General features: G+C 46.3%; 2 protein-coding genes across 2 annotated transcripts in view; one reads left to right on the top strand and one right to left on the bottom strand.

Moving 5' to 3' along the window:
- The window catches only part of zzef1 (zinc finger, ZZ-type with EF hand domain 1), a 42,724-nt gene extending 30,802 nt beyond the window's left edge, over window positions 1-11,922 (bottom strand). Inside the window, exons 1-12 of the mRNA XM_018741979.2 lie at window positions 11,336-11,922; window positions 8,007-8,151; window positions 7,534-7,728; window positions 6,883-7,066; window positions 5,865-6,064; window positions 4,568-4,778; window positions 4,168-4,284; window positions 2,844-3,022; window positions 1,862-1,960; window positions 1,295-1,386; window positions 985-1,130; window positions 629-734 (exon numbers count right to left, since the gene is read on the bottom strand). Coding sequence (XP_018597495.2) covers window positions 629-734; window positions 985-1,130; window positions 1,295-1,386; window positions 1,862-1,960; window positions 2,844-3,022; window positions 4,168-4,284; window positions 4,568-4,778; window positions 5,865-6,064; window positions 6,883-7,066; window positions 7,534-7,728; window positions 8,007-8,151; window positions 11,336-11,788 — 2,127 coding nt within the window. The 5' untranslated portion in view covers window positions 11,789-11,922. The remainder of the gene's footprint in view (window positions 1-628; window positions 735-984; window positions 1,131-1,294; window positions 1,387-1,861; window positions 1,961-2,843; window positions 3,023-4,167; window positions 4,285-4,567; window positions 4,779-5,864; window positions 6,065-6,882; window positions 7,067-7,533; window positions 7,729-8,006; window positions 8,152-11,335) is intronic.
- A 60-nt stretch (window positions 11,923-11,982) lies between these two features.
- Window positions 11,983-14,885, top strand: cyb5d2 (cytochrome b5 domain containing 2). The gene is made up of 5 exons (XM_018741981.2): window positions 11,983-12,198; window positions 12,695-13,085; window positions 13,650-13,790; window positions 14,081-14,267; window positions 14,473-14,885. The coding sequence occupies exons 2-5, from the start codon at window positions 12,812-12,814 to the stop codon at window positions 14,648-14,650; spliced, it is 780 nt and encodes a 259-aa protein (XP_018597497.1). The 5' UTR covers window positions 11,983-12,198; window positions 12,695-12,811; the 3' UTR covers window positions 14,651-14,885.
- The last annotated feature ends 344 nt before the right edge of the window (window positions 14,886-15,229 follow it).

The following is a 15,229-nucleotide window of genomic DNA, read 5'->3' as shown; positions in this document are numbered from 1 at the left end:
GTCCCAAATGAAAGGTTATGAGCAAACACACCAGCAGCCTTCCCAAATTTTTTGGTTCTCTTTATCATTTAAAAATCAGCATCTTCATTTGAATCCCATCTCTTGCTATAGTACCCTTGATCAATGTGCCTAACCTTAAATGATACTGTGAAATTACCCTGCTGTATAAATTTCAGAACAAAAGGGTTTCGGCCGAGCGATGCGCAAACCACGCATCGATTCCTTCGCTGCCTGGCTGGTGGTGAATCGACGACCTCTTCGCGCTGTCTTTGAGCGGAGCAAACGGATGTTCGTCCAAAGGGGCGATGTCTGGAGTGCATGGAGGATGCTCTGAAATCTCTAACTTCGGCAACGAAAGTCAACGATGGATCCGTGTTCCCGATACACCTCCACGCATAGTGGTATAACACTCCAAAAATTAACCAGACCAGATCGGACCTGTGCCCGCAGCAACTTGGACAATATCACGCGCGCACGTGCGCGCAACCATTGCTGCAGCCAAGAATACTTAAAACTGAAAACATCACCGTGGCCGACACATTCTGACAAACCCTCAGAATAAATGTAAACGCGATGTATATTTCGGAAGTGACGTCAGAGTGGGGGCTTATGGGAGTTGAGAGCGTACCTTGGTGACCCGACACTGCTGCAGATTGATCTCTACGTCATTCCAGTCATCTTCCAGCTCGAACCAGCCGATCGGCTCGTCTTCCCCGAGGTCCAAAACTTTCGAACTGCGGGGGGCAAGACGGAAGCAGCAGCAAGTCACTCCACCACAGGTCCCGGTTACAGTACGGAGAGCACAAACAGCAACATAATCCTCAACTATGAAGACTAGAGACAGAAAAGGCAGCATTTTAAACCAAGTATCAAGTCCAGTTCCACCATGAAAACTGCTCAAAGATAAACTATGTTTTGCATTCTCAAAATGGAGATTTTATATTATATATTAAAAAAATGCAATACTGGATGACATTTCCTTACTTGCCCTTCACGAATTCCTTGTAGTCCTTGAAATTCCAAGAATCGTACTTTTTGAATCTTTTGAAATGCTTGTCTGCGTCAAACGCATCCCCTTCGTTGTAGGCAAACACCAGGCCGCATTTGGCGCCGATGGCACCTTTTCGCACCTGTGCGAAGGACAAGGACGGACTGAGAACAAACAGAGAAGCGGCACCAAAACAGCAGGAGTAAAGCCGTGGTGGTTAAAAAAAAAAAAAAAAAAGGCGAGACTGCGGTATTTCCGAAGGACGACCCAAGTCCGCAAAAAGGGTAAGGCGGGACACTGACTCACTTTAACCTTCATCTGAGTGACCTGGAAGGAGGTCTGGTCCTCGGTAGACAAAATCACACTGGCTCTTCTCTTGCCACTTTCGGTGAGGAACCCTGGGGAGAAAGCAGTTGGGGGAATGTTACACCCATAGCTGAGTCTAACTGAAGGTGCTGGAGACGTCGCAGTTCAAACAGAGTTACAAATTACTCGAAATTTTACTATAATAAAACCAACAAATTCAGGAACAGTGAGCCAATGCAGCCCTATCGCCACATTCCATAACCGAGGTATGGCAATCAAGAGTAAATATTTACTACATTTCCAGGTGAGAAAATATTTCAAATACAAATATAAAGGTAAGAACAAATTAGTGAAGTAAGTGCAGTAGCACTGATTCTTAATTATGTACGTTCATTATAGACACTGTGCTTTGAAGCAAAATTCTGTTTTAATTTTCTGTCTCAAGAAACGGAATCACTTCTTTGGCCACGATTCTTTTTTTAAGTCGATACATCCTGCTCTGCGCACTGTGGTGTATGAAAGTGACACCACTGCATCACTCAGTAAGCAAGCGGTGGAAAGTCCTACCATCTCCGTTGGGAGACTCTGAGAGCATGTTCTCCGGGCCAGACTTGTCCTCTTTGCCCTTCACGTCGCACGCCTGAACGCACAGCTGGAGCGCTTTCCCTGTATGCAAAGCAACGATTTCATAGCCACCCTTCCGCCACATCTATAAAAAAACATCACTTTATATCATGTGGAATAAGACACCTGGTATTAGCGGGTTTGCGCATTACTGAAATGCAAAAGCAAAAAAAGAAACCAGGTAGAACCGAGGATCAGCGAAAGACTCTGGTGAAATAACGATGAGAAAACCGTGCGGTAACATGCAAGGAGTCCCTGGTGTGTGGAGTGTGTGGCCAGTCTTTCTCATGTTATCAAAACGCATGGAATCAATTGCCTTTCCATTCTAACATCCAAATTGTTTAAATGCGTATTTACATGCATTACAATACATATTAAGACTATCTACTGAGAAACACACACACACACACACACACACACACACGCATATTTTTGACAAAATTACATTGCAAATATTTTGTTAATACTTAACCCCCAGGCCTGTTTCCTTGTCACATATGGCCCATTTACAACTTTTCTGTCATTAATATGGTTTCTTTCAACAGGTTGTCACAAAACTTCATCCTCCACAAATAAAAGCAATGATCACCGTTTTCACTGATGTTCACTTGCTTCATTTTTGAATTGCTGAGATATGTAACCATGGCGACGGGAACAAAGACAAACATTTAAAATAATGAGTGCTCGGCACCTGCTTTTGTTGCACTCATCTCAATTTCACTTTTTCCCCCCCAATAAAAGACCTCCTGCTGTACTCCATATTCAGACATAGTACATTAAAGCAAAACAGCAACGTGGTAATAAATATGTATTAGTCACTATTATTAAACTAATGGATATCCTACTTAATTCCTACAATCCCTGGTTTGCCGTTCCTGCTGTGCATTCGTGTCACACCCCCAAAGGTGCGAGTGTGTCGGCGTACCGTTCTTGTACAGGAGTTTAAGCCTGACGGCGGCCATGGACGACATGAGCGATGAGGCCTTGTACTCCGTGCCCAGCCGCTCGCAGATTCCGCACAGGGACATGAGGACCTTGGCCACGCTGCCTCTGGCCAGAGCGAAGGCCAGCAAGGTCAACTCTGCATCGGGAGTCACGCAGCAACTGATGGGGGACAAACACAGGTACGGAGACAGCTCGTTCCAAACGTGTAAACATCCATGAAATATCAAAGGTGGGCACAGCAACAACACTGAGTCTTCTGTGCGAGGAAATCCGGAAAACCGGCAAATTCGGAACCGGATATCAGAATACTGGCACGCTACACTTGACTACAGCATTTCCCTGGGCAACCTAAGAGCTGGGAAATTTGTTTCAGCTGGAGGAGTTCTGGAAATGAATGAGTAACTAAAAGGTACAGTGCTGTTGTATCTTGCTAGGAATTACACTCGAACCATGTAAAAGTGTACAAAAGGATCTATAAAACCAAAGCGATACATGGTATCATTACCACGTCTGAGATAATCTCTTCTTAGCGAAAGGATTAGTCTGAAAGAATCTGAGTTTTCTGACTTCCCACTGATTTAGTTCTATTTAGCGTTTTTACCATCAATAAATAAAAGGAATAAAAACTCAGAAAAGTCCGTTACCAGACAAATTAGTCTGATGGCACCTTCTCAGGAAGATTTTACTCAACGGAGGATGCAGAGCACTTATTGGGATGCAATGAGTTGGCAGCAGGTAATTAGGTGCTGCCACCTTGGGACCCAAGGGATCCAGGGTCAAATTCCACCTTCTGCTCTAGTGCCCTTGATCAAGGTACTTACTCTGAATTGTTACAGTAAAAATTACCCACCGGTATAAATGGGTCAACCAGCGTAAGTAGCGTAGTGGAAAACATCATACAAACAATCGTAATCTGGGCGGCACGGTGGCACAGCAAATAGCGCTGCTGTCTCACAGCACCTGGGTGGTGCGAGAGGATGTGGGTTCGATCCCCACTCGGTCTGTGTGGAGTTTACATATTCTCCCTGTGTCTGCGTGTGTTTCCACCGGGTGCTCTGGTTTCCTCCCACACTCCAAAGACATGCTGTTCAGGTTCACCCATAATGTGTGTGCTCCACTGATGTATGGATGAGTGACCCAGTGTAAGTAGTGTATCTAGCAGTGCAAGTCACCGCGGTGAATAAGGTGTGTGGGCTGATAACACCACAGAGTTCACTGGCAGTTGCTTTGGAGAAAAGCGTCTACTAAATAAATAAAGGTTTCTGTTGCTGGTAAAGTACATAACCATAGAAAAACATCATTACTCTGCTATTCTGAGGAGGAATCCATCCACCTCCTCCAAGATGTTAGGAGAGAAGAACTTGGGGAATTCGGTGGAAGACGGCGTCAAGGACAGAGGAGGCATGTGCTGCAAGGCTTTTCTATGGAACAAATAACATAAATCACCTCAACAGGAATATCAGAGCAGCCTGAAAACAAAATTGAATTTAAAAAAAGTTCACGGTTCCCTTCGACCTTATCGCACACGCTCAATTAAAACAAACTGAGCTACTGAGCGATTTGAGCCGACCAACAGCTCCATTATATCCAACGACAAATAAACAGAAACGACAACGCCGGCGTTCGTATTCCGCCAATTCTAAGCCAAACACAGTGTCCGCCGTTCCTCACAGACTGGGGGCGAGACACAGAGGCACCACTCACTGGGTGCTCCGAAGGACCGTCTGCGCCAGCACGGGGTTCGTCTCCATGGAAGCGGTCACCAGGGAGGTGAGGAGCGAGAGGTACCAGATGGCCGAGGCGTCCGACACGGTGACCTCCTTGCTCTTGGTGACCTGGTAACCCATGGTCTTGAGGCCATGGATGCGCGTGTCGCAGCCGTCGCTGAGGCACCGCTTGATGTTGATCTGAACGTCTGCAGTGGGGAACCACACAGACAAATGGCAGCATGAGCACAAGGAGGACCTCGGCACGGTTTCACTTCCGCATTCGTGTGAACGTATTATTGGTTGTTTCATCTGGACTCAAGTGGGAAAAACTGTCTAAAGCAAAAACCACACACAGTGGTGAAGTACTGCACAATCTTAAGAGATGGAGGGGGCAAAAGAATAGATACGAACATCAAATGCCATCAAGAGTGAGTGAGACCTGCCCACTGGTGAGAACAGGAGAGAAGACCAGCTTCCGTACTGCACTCACACACCAGGTCTTTGAACCGCAAACATGTGAATTACACATTTCCACCTCCGCGAATCTTCAAGTCTGACTTACGATCAATATTTCTGCAGATATGAACATTTCTGTTGGCGTATGCAGCAGACTTTAGCTCGCTTATCCGGTCAGCGCCCCGTCTGGAATTGACAGCTAGCGGTTCGATGTTCGCACGGTGCTGAGCATTATGGGAAGGAAAGCCATATTAGTCTGCGCAACTAATCCGAACTGTTTTCTTGACTCGTCAGCATCGCTCGCCCGGAAAAAGAATCAAAATTCGAAGTATGGTTTCTACTGAATGTCTATCGTCAGCTCACCGTCGTAAAGTCGAAAAAAACCGCAAGTCGAACCATCGTAACTCGGGAACCACCTGTATTTGTAACTCTCCAATAACAGTTAAGAATTTTGGTAATCGGATCCTACGGTGAGACAAGAAAGCGGTATTTGGGTTTTTTAACAATTTTTGGGTGCACTTGGGTCCCGCCTACATCCAGTCAGAATTTTCCCAATAAGAAAAAAATTGTACTTGGACTTCCAGGAATTTGGGTTGTCTACTAAGAAACTGGTGCTTTCATTTAGTTCATCGTTTTCTCCAAAGTGCTTCACAGTTTTTTACTGTATCAATTCAAGGTAAGTACCTGCTCAATGGTACTACAGCTGGAGATGGGATTCAAAGTTGGGTCCTCCGAGTCCAAGCCCGCAGCACTAATCGCTACACCGCCTATCGCGGCTTAAACCCTCAGATCCCGTAAGGACCAGTTTAAAAGAAACCGAAGTTGGTGTCACTCACAGGGGTGGCTGATGCTGGCGTTGTCCAGGAGCGCCACGTAACCCGTGACGTTGCTGGGGATGCGGATTTCACGGATTTCCTGCAGGGAGCGCCGGCTCTTGCCTACAGCCACAGACACCAGCTGCGGCATGTAACTGTGGTCATTGGAAGCCACGGCGATTGCCAGCCGCCTCAGCACCACGTCGGGCTTCATCTTCAGCCTGCAGAATACCAACACGACTCTTCGCATTTCTGCTCCACTTTAAGGCGTTACCGAATTCATACGACCGTGTCCAGATTTAACCGATACTTCATGCACCGAACACTCCCGTTATCGACGGTTAGGTTACGAACTTCTCAAGATAAACACCTTGAAAAATATTTGTAATTGCATTTTCTTATTTTCCAAAGTTTATTGCAGAGAGAGAGGAACCTGCACCGCCTCACACAGTCATGGCATCAAAGTAAAATGCACCATGTGTGGGGCCACCTTGAATAAACTCACTCCCACAGTAACAAGCACACGTTTGTGGACCGAACAGGAGTTCATGCAGACAACATTTTTATTTTCTCACTAACTTGAATTAGTTTTAACGGTGCAACGTCTAAGTATTTTTTTTTATTTCTTACTGCTGTGTCCGAGACTTTTACAAAAGCTAGCCTGTAAATAAACTGAGTACTATAATGTATTAGGCTTTTATTTATCATGGAAGCGGTAGAAATAACACTGGAATTAGGAACAAACTAAATTACAGTTACTTTTCCAATACCAGTTCCGAAGAACCATTGCACAAATCTTCATTTACTGTTACATGCAGTGTTTTTACAGCACTAACTACAGAGCTCAGTTTTATAGAGAACCCACTAGGTTAGTGACGATAAAGTCGGAGTTAAACTAGAGGTCTTTATAAGAACTGATCACACATGTATAACAAAGTCAAGCATATAATGACATTAAAAAAAAAAAATTCAACTAAATAATGTATTGTAGCTTTTAAACGTGAATATCGCAAAGAGATGAGAATTAATTCAGTCCTGCCTTATCCAGTGAGACCGTGCACTTCCATCTGACTGCCAGAACGATACCGTGTCCCCATTTGTCATCTTGAAAACGTCAGCTGCGTTGGAGGAGGCTTCGATGAAGCTGTAACACTGGTTGATGATTTTGACCTTGTCCACGTCGGGGTCGTGGCTGAGCTCTGCTCTGTACTGGATGTCTAAATCTGCAAGGAGAAAGAGGTCACCCAAATACACACGATGCACTGCTTTAAAGTTGCCCTAATTAATTACAAGTTTTTGCGTTACATGCAAATTCAGCGAAGGTGGAGTGATACTTCTTGTACTTGTAATGTGTTGCTCACCCGAAATCACGTTTAAAATATATTTTACATGACAGTGCATTTATAAATTCATTTGTCTTCTCCATGTCTAAGTAAGAGGGCATTATGCATGCTTTCAGCATTGGTAGATAATAGCTAAAATGCATTAAATATGATACTCGGTAGAATAGCAATGTGTTGAGAAAAAGCTGAAAAAACAGTAGGTGACAAAATATTTTGGATTTCATTTTTGAACTCATGCTGGCATACCGACAAGGGGGAAAAAGATTATTTTGCGGCAAGATAAAAGTATTCATTTTTCAATCAGTGTTATTTATGACAAAAGTGCATGTTTTAAGAGGATACTGCACCCTTTTCTTTTTGCAGGAGAAAGTCCAGGAAATCCTGGACCACTGAGGATCTCATGGTGCAGATGCTGTTGTAGCCCTCCAGCACTGGGAAGGGAATGGCACTGCTGGGGATCCTGTTTCGGTGCAGGAACTTGAGGATTTTCGATGCATGCGCTCCTAGGCGGTCTTTTGACTTGGAGAAGATATCAACAAAACCTACAACAAAGAACATTTGAAAGGAGTAAATTGGTGATTTCATAAAGTCGCTTACTTGACTTCCTTGCTTAGATGGTATTTTATTCACATCTCGTCATAATAGAGCAGGAAGCTCGACACAAAATTCTGATTAAGTGTTTTCTCAGTACGGTCCTTTATTTGACATTAATCTGCCACCTTCGGTTTAAAGAGCTACACTCTTAATCACTACGCCACCTACTGTCCAGAAGTTAACTGCTGGACATGCTCAATTGTATTTTTCAGACAAAGGTGGGTACCTGGAGTGAGGGAGCAGGCCTGGAGTTGCCGGATCACGTGACTAAGCTCGCCCTGTAGGTTTGCGCCGTTCCAATTCTTCAGGGCCATCAGCATGTTCTCCACATCCACTATGCCATCGCCCTCTGCATCAAACTGGCCAAAGGCCTAGGAAGAGAGTGTCAAAGAGTCACCGAAAGATCTCGAGACTCAGAAACGTTGTTTCCTGCCACAGTCCAAAGATAGAACGTGACTGTAAACTGCTCTGTGGGTGTGTGTGAAAGAGAAAAAGAGAGTGAGTGACAAATATTGCGCTAATACACTGATTAATTTAGACTGCAACCTGTCTCAACCCCCAAGTTTCCTGCAACAGGGTCCAGACCACCGCAACCCTGCTTTAGATGAGCTGTTATGGTGGAGGGATTTTACCTTTTAAATTAGCATTCTAATTACCATTGTCACTATGCTTTTATCAGCTGTCAGCATCTTCACTGCAAAGACACTTTGTTTCAAACATCAGGTTCCCCATAGTGTGTGAGTGACAGAGAGAGAGAGAGAGAGAGTGTGTGTTTCACTGATGTATGGATGAGTGACCGAGTGTAAGTAGCGTATCTAGCAGTGTAACTCTTTGGGTGCTCTGGTTTCCTCCCACACTCCAAAGACATGCTGTTCAGGTTCCCCCATAGTGTGTGAGTGACAGAGAGAGAGAGAGAGAGAGAGAGAGAGAGAGAGTGTGTGTTTCACTGATGTATGGATGAGTGACCGAGTGTAAGTAGCGTATCTAGCAGTGTAACTCTTTGGGTGCTCTGGTTTCCTCCCACACTCCAAAGACATGCTGTTCAGCTTCCCCCATAGTGTGTGAGTGACACACAGAGAGAGTGTGTTCCTCTGATGTATGGATGAGTGACCCACTGTAAGTAGTGTATCTAGCAGGGTAAGTCACCATGGTGAATGAGGTGTGCGGGCTGGTAACACTACATAGAGTTCATTAGAAGTCGCTTTGGAGAAAAGTATCTGATAAATAAATGTAAATGTAAACAGCAGCTTGGCCCAGAAGGTCTTAGATTTCCCATAGATTTCCCTACTTCTAAAAATGCAGCCACTCATTCATCGCCTCTAGCGCAACACAGCAGTTCCATTGTGCAGACGGACTAAAGGAACAATTCCTCTGTGCTTCCAGCACAAACAAAAGCCATAGCATGAAGGTTTCTATGAATAAGTAAACGGGTTCTCTAGAGTCAAAGTCTGAACCGTAGTTTGCGCAGTCCGTCCCACAACACCACGAATGAAAAGCCAGACGACTGCAGTGTAACATTTATTTTTCATAAATACTAACAGAATGTATAATGATTATCATGAATTGAAATGGGAAACAAATGTACTGAAATGTGTTTAAATGCAGATGTTTGGCCTCTTATAACATTTCCAGTTGGTTTCAAGTTCAAATTGTTAAAAATTAAAACTTAGGTAGAACTGCGCAAAATAATAATCCATTTCCACTACCTTCCAATTAATCCTTATTATTGACCATTTCATCATAAATCCCCGTCCAGTGTCCGTCGTCATCTGGCCCCTTTCAAATTTCTCCACTATCTACAGTCAATAAAAGCTTTAAAAAAAAAAAAAGAAGTCCCATTTATTATTTACAGGTGAAGGTCTGTAAAAATCTTAGCTACAGCTAAAATAAATATACTTTGCAAGACTCTTCATTTTAACATTTAATTGGCTTTGAGTTACATTAAAATTAAACATTTATAAGTACTTAAAAAAAAACTTCTCTACTTAAACTCCTATTCAAGCCGAAATGTTATCCCAGAAACATGCAGCTTTCCTCATCTTGTAATTGATCATCAACAACGAGAAACACCACACACAAGATGCAAAAACTGTGGAATTACGTTGAATTAAGTCAGCCACACGTCGTTTGCTCGTGTTTTACTTCCAACTACTTCCTGGCCCCAGAAACGCAGGTCACTTTCACACCTCGAGGGAGGAATTTCAGAAAAGAGAATGCAGAAGAAAGTACTATTGGAAACTAAACTAGAACATGTCACCGTCATCAAGAATTCACGACGCCAACAACAGTAACGCAAGAAGCCAACGTGGATGTCTTTAACCAGTAACCGACCAGAATTTTTACCCGCCATCGGTTGCGAAGCCGAACGGAAATCGAGGAGCTGTTTCGAAGACGGTGCAATGTGCGTGGAGGAGAGAAGGAAGCCCAGTCAATCTACTCGATGCAGCATCAGATCTGACCGTTCCCTGGTGCTGCATCAGACAAACACACAACACTGTAGTAGGAATCAACATACTGCTGATATTTATGAAAGGCACAAAGTTTACTACAGTACTGTGTAGTGTCAGCTCATGGGGGGACCGGGGGACTGAAGAGTAATGAGAGGGGAGAAGAGAGGAGAAAAAAAAAAGACTCCAACTGGCTCATCATACAAACCCTACAACATATGACACTGTACAAACTTACAAACCACAGTCCAATTACTCATTAAATGAGAAAAGGCATTGCAAAAAAAAAAAAAAAAAAAAAAGGCAACACGCACTATGGTTTTTACTTTTTTCCCTCCACAAAAAATAAATCAGATTAAACTGGAAAAAGTGGGCATCACCCACAGAAAGCCGAGACCAACTCAAATGCACAACCCTATTAAACACACTTTTCTTTTGCCTACTTGTCTGGGATCCATAAACTATATCAATGTGTAACATATATAGATTAATTACTTTATGGTGAGTGTGTTCATAAAGTTATTAATCTATATACTGTATAAGGTTACTGCCTTAATCTATATATAAGGTTACTGGCAATCTAAGGAGCATCGGACAGACTCGGACCCTTCACTTTAAGAGCCCATATTATTCCAAGGATTTCGAGGATATTTTGTTGTTTTAGCTGTCAGCTGGCACGTGCATGAAGTCGGACCTTTAAAAAAGTGTTACATTAACGTCGCGAAAGGAGTCCTGCTGAATTCCGGAGGACTTTGGAACTACGCCTACGGATATGAGAGTGATTTGGAGCCGTGCGGTGGGGTGTCATTTGGAGGGCTGGGATTCTCTTCCAGAACTTTCAGCGCGGATTTTAAGAGAACTGGAGCGCACTGATTGATTCTGCGAGAAAACCTGACAGCGCGAAGCTCGGAAACTGCGCAGCGGCACCGGATGATCGTAGTGCGAGAGGAAAGTTAATTTGTCTTAAATGGAGAAGGAACGGAGGGAGGAGTGTAGCTGAGTGCAGGGGAGAGGAATGGAGGGAATGGAGGGAAATAGAAAGGAGGAGAGCGACGGGGCGGGCTGGGAAACCACCAGGCTGGGCTCGGTCAGCGGCGGAAACACGGACCTCCTCGCACTCGTATCGCGGGGCGTCTCTGCTCTCCAGCATCTCGCAGAACTGCTCCACGGTAACCGAGTCCTCGCCGCGGCTCAGCCGCTCCTCCAGCCACCGCACCAGAGCGCTCTCATGGCGGGCCAGCACCGACTCGGACATGGCCACCCACGAATCGCTCATGCGGCCCGCCGCTTCCCGCAGCTTCACTTGCTCCAGGAGGGCGCCGGGGGAGGGCAGCACGCAGGCCGGCACCGAGGAGGGGGAGCCGCTCGGGCCTCTTCCTCCTCCTGCCGCTGCGGACCCTCCTCCGCCGGCCGCTCCTCCTGCCCCGCCGCCGCCGCCGCCGCCGCCACCGCCGCCCGTGGCGCCAGAGGCCGGAGTGCCTGCCGCGAAGCCCGGACTCTCGGCTTCCATGTCCTCCTCGTCGCCGCTGGCGCCCCCGCAGCCGCTCTCCGCGTTACCCATATCGTTCGGCGGCTCCGGGCTCTGCTTCGACCCCCGGCGGCCCGACCAGCAACGGCGAACGGGCCCGGACTTGTCAAATCCACAGCACTGGCGGGTCCGCTCGCACTCTTCCGCTGTCACTGCCGCACTGACGTCCCGTGCGTGCTTACGTCATGGCGCCACCGCGTCTCGTCACGCGTAGCCAGAACACATGTCAGCCACTTCCTTGTACACCTGCGTGCGTTACTGTACGAGTACGGCGGCAGCGCTTCGTTCTGCTCGCGCTCTTGCACTGTCATTGCCGCATTGCCGTACGGTGCGCGCGGTCGCGTGCTGCGTCATTACGTCACGCGTTTTCGGAAAACTTTGATCTGGCTTTTCTGCCGTGCTCGCGGTGTGCGTACGTGAGAGCGACACTCAGCTGATTAAAAGTAACCATTCATTCACCTAATGCTTACTACCAGAAATAGATTTATAATGATATTGTGATGGCTTGAAATCATGGGAAGCAAATGTACTGAAATTAAAATCCAGATGTTGGATTCTGTCGTGTCCAGTTGCCAGTTCAGTTGCTTTTCGTAGTAGTGTGTCATGTTCTGACTGATGTCAAAGGTCGGATATCATATTTGTTGAGTAATGTAATTATGTCGGGGGTGCGGTGGCGTAGTGGGTTGGATCGGGTCCTGCTCTCCGGTGGGTCTGGGGTTTGAGTCCCGCTTGGGTGCCTTGCGACGGACTGGTGTCCAGCCCTGGGTGCGTCCCCTCCCCCTCCAGCCTTACGCCCTGTGTTGCTGGGTTAGGCTCCGGTTCCCCGCGACCCCGTATGGGACAAGCGGTTCTGAACGTGTGTGTGTGTAATTATGTCATCAGTACAATGGTGCTTTACTTGTTGCAGTCTTTTAACCCGTTTTTCTGGGCGCACTGCAGCCCCGCTTCGCTCTGGTTCGCTTGCCCAGGAGCCCCGGAGGATCGCCGTGCAGGCTGAGCTGCGCGTCACCTAGGAAACGAGCGTGAGCGTCTGAGTGTTCGCGCCCCGCCATCATCATGTCCCGGTACGTGGCGGCCCTCGTCGCGGTGGCCCTGGCCGCTCTCTCCGTGTCCTGGGACCTGGACGAAATTCTTGGAAACGTGGCCTCTCTGCTGCTGTCCTTCGGCTCGACCAGCGCTCCGCCGCGCCTGATGTCGGAGGACGAGCTGCGCCGGTACCGCGGCGAGCCGGGCAGCCCCGGCCTCTACCTGTCGCTGCTCGGACACGTGTTCGATGTGAGCAAAGGCCAGAAGCACTACGGACCCGGCGGGGGGTACCACTTCTTCGCAGGTGCATGCCATGCATTGTCTCCCCCTCCCCCGTTATCCTTGTTATTATTTTGTTACATAGATCACCGATCGCTTACTGTTAGTTAACTAATTGACCATCTGTCTAGCTGTCACTTAGTTCCATATATGATCAGTTTTTTTTTTTTTCTGAATTTACAAATGACACTAATCTGCTTGAAATGATTTACCCATTTATACACATGGGTAATTAGCCAATTGAGGGTGAATGCCTTGATCAAGGGTACTATGATAGGAGTGGGATCCAGACCCCCTGTGCTTTGATTGTGAGGCAACAGCTGTAACCAATACGCCCCCTGCTGCCCCATAATGTAAAACAAGTTGCAATATTTGATCCTTATACAGCAAGGTGGTCTTACTTGACCTATTCTGGGTAAGTGCTTTAGATCACGGATATTACAGCAGGAGCAAGGGTTGTGGGAGTCAAGCCAACAACCTTCAGGCAGTCTTCTGCTCGCTTGATTGACTTTTTACAGGTAAAGCACGCTGGCCATCTTTAGGATGTCTGTTAAACTAGCTTTTTTTTCTATTTTTAAAACAACCTCAGGGAGAGATGCCTCCCGAGCGTTTGTCAGCGGGGACTTCACAGAAACAGGCCTGACAGATGATGTTTCGGATCTGTCCCCTGCGGAGGTGGTGACCCTTTATGACTGGCTTGCCTTCTATCAGAGGGATTACAAACCAGTAGGTATGTATGATGAGATGAACCACATAATAAAATCAGTAAGTACACTCAGGATTGCCCAGTTTCTGTAAATGAAGAGTACAGAGTGGGAGTGATGTGCTGCGTATGGGGGGGGCACCTCCCAGGATGTGATGATTTGGACTTGTAATTATACCTGTCCCTCAGGTCACCTGGTCAACTTATTCCATTAAATCATCCTTTAAAGCAAATAGTCTTTTATATGAAATAATTAGCTGAATGATACCTGTGAAGCACGCTGAGGTAAAGAGCGGTACTCGTGCTGTACCTCACAGGCAGGCTGGTCGGCCGCTACTACAGCGACACTGGGCAGCCCACGGAGTACCTGCGTCACGTCGAGGCCACCCTGGCTGAAGGACTGAAGCTCAAAGCTCAAGCTGAGGCTGAGAGCAAACTCTTCCCATCCTGCAACTCAGAGTGGAGCGCCTCTGCCGGCGGGAGGGTGTGGTGCTCAACCCAGAGGTACCGATATTCTCCCTGCTCCATCTGGGAGATGGACGACACATGTGACAGTCCAGGGTGTGAACTTTAGACATTTAAGGTTACAGAGTCCACACATTTCTTGTTTTATGAACCTAATGTCTTCATTTTGTTAAAATAACCATTTTTAAAATGTGCATGATGGTCAGTCTGGGCTCAACGTTCACCCTTTTCCCTCTTCCTGCAGTGGTGGGGTGCACAGGAACTGGGTGGGTGTACCCCGGATGCTCTTCTCTCCTGGCTCCGCAAGCTCTCGCTGCGTGTGCGTGCAGAGCAGTGACCCCCTGAAGTTGGACAACCCCAACCTACGCGAGTATGAAGGCTGCCCCCCACTGGCAGAGTCTTGCACCATCCAGAGCTCATGAAAACAGGGCCCACGAAGGCTGCTGCAAGCTGCCATATACCCCTCTGGAGGAGGAGGAGGAGGAGGAACTGTGCAACCAGAGACACTCCTCAGCACTGAGACATTCCATACACAAGGACATTTTATAAAACTAAACTGCTGAAAATTTAAGGATCAGAGATAAATCTTACGTGTTGTAAAAGTGCTGACCCGTGTTGGCCATGTACCACTGTGAACTAGTGAATAAGGCTGTTATAGTCTACATATATTGTACCCCTGGAATCAAGTTGTCTTTTTATATACCCTGCGTTTCCTATAAATAGGGGTTAGCAAATGTTATGTACAGGTTGAAAGTTGCCAGCTGATCACATCAGACGTTTAAACAATCTAGATATTTAGACGGAAGTGATGCTATTAAAATGTTACAAGATGACAAGCTTTGTTTACATAAATTACATTTATAATAGCTCTAACAGCTGTACACTTAAACATTTGACAATAATGATTTAAGGTAGCAGCAATCTTTGCCAAAATAGCTTACCTACTTTTATTATGTAGTGATAAGGCTGTAGTGGTATTTTTCAAAGCTTTTTTTTTTTTT

Source organism: Scleropages formosus, chromosome 25 (genome assembly GCF_900964775.1).
Source record: "Scleropages formosus chromosome 25, fSclFor1.1, whole genome shotgun sequence".
Classification (NCBI taxonomy): Eukaryota; Metazoa; Chordata; class Actinopteri; order Osteoglossiformes; family Osteoglossidae; genus Scleropages; species Scleropages formosus.
This window is presented reverse-complemented; position numbering and strand designations above follow the sequence as displayed.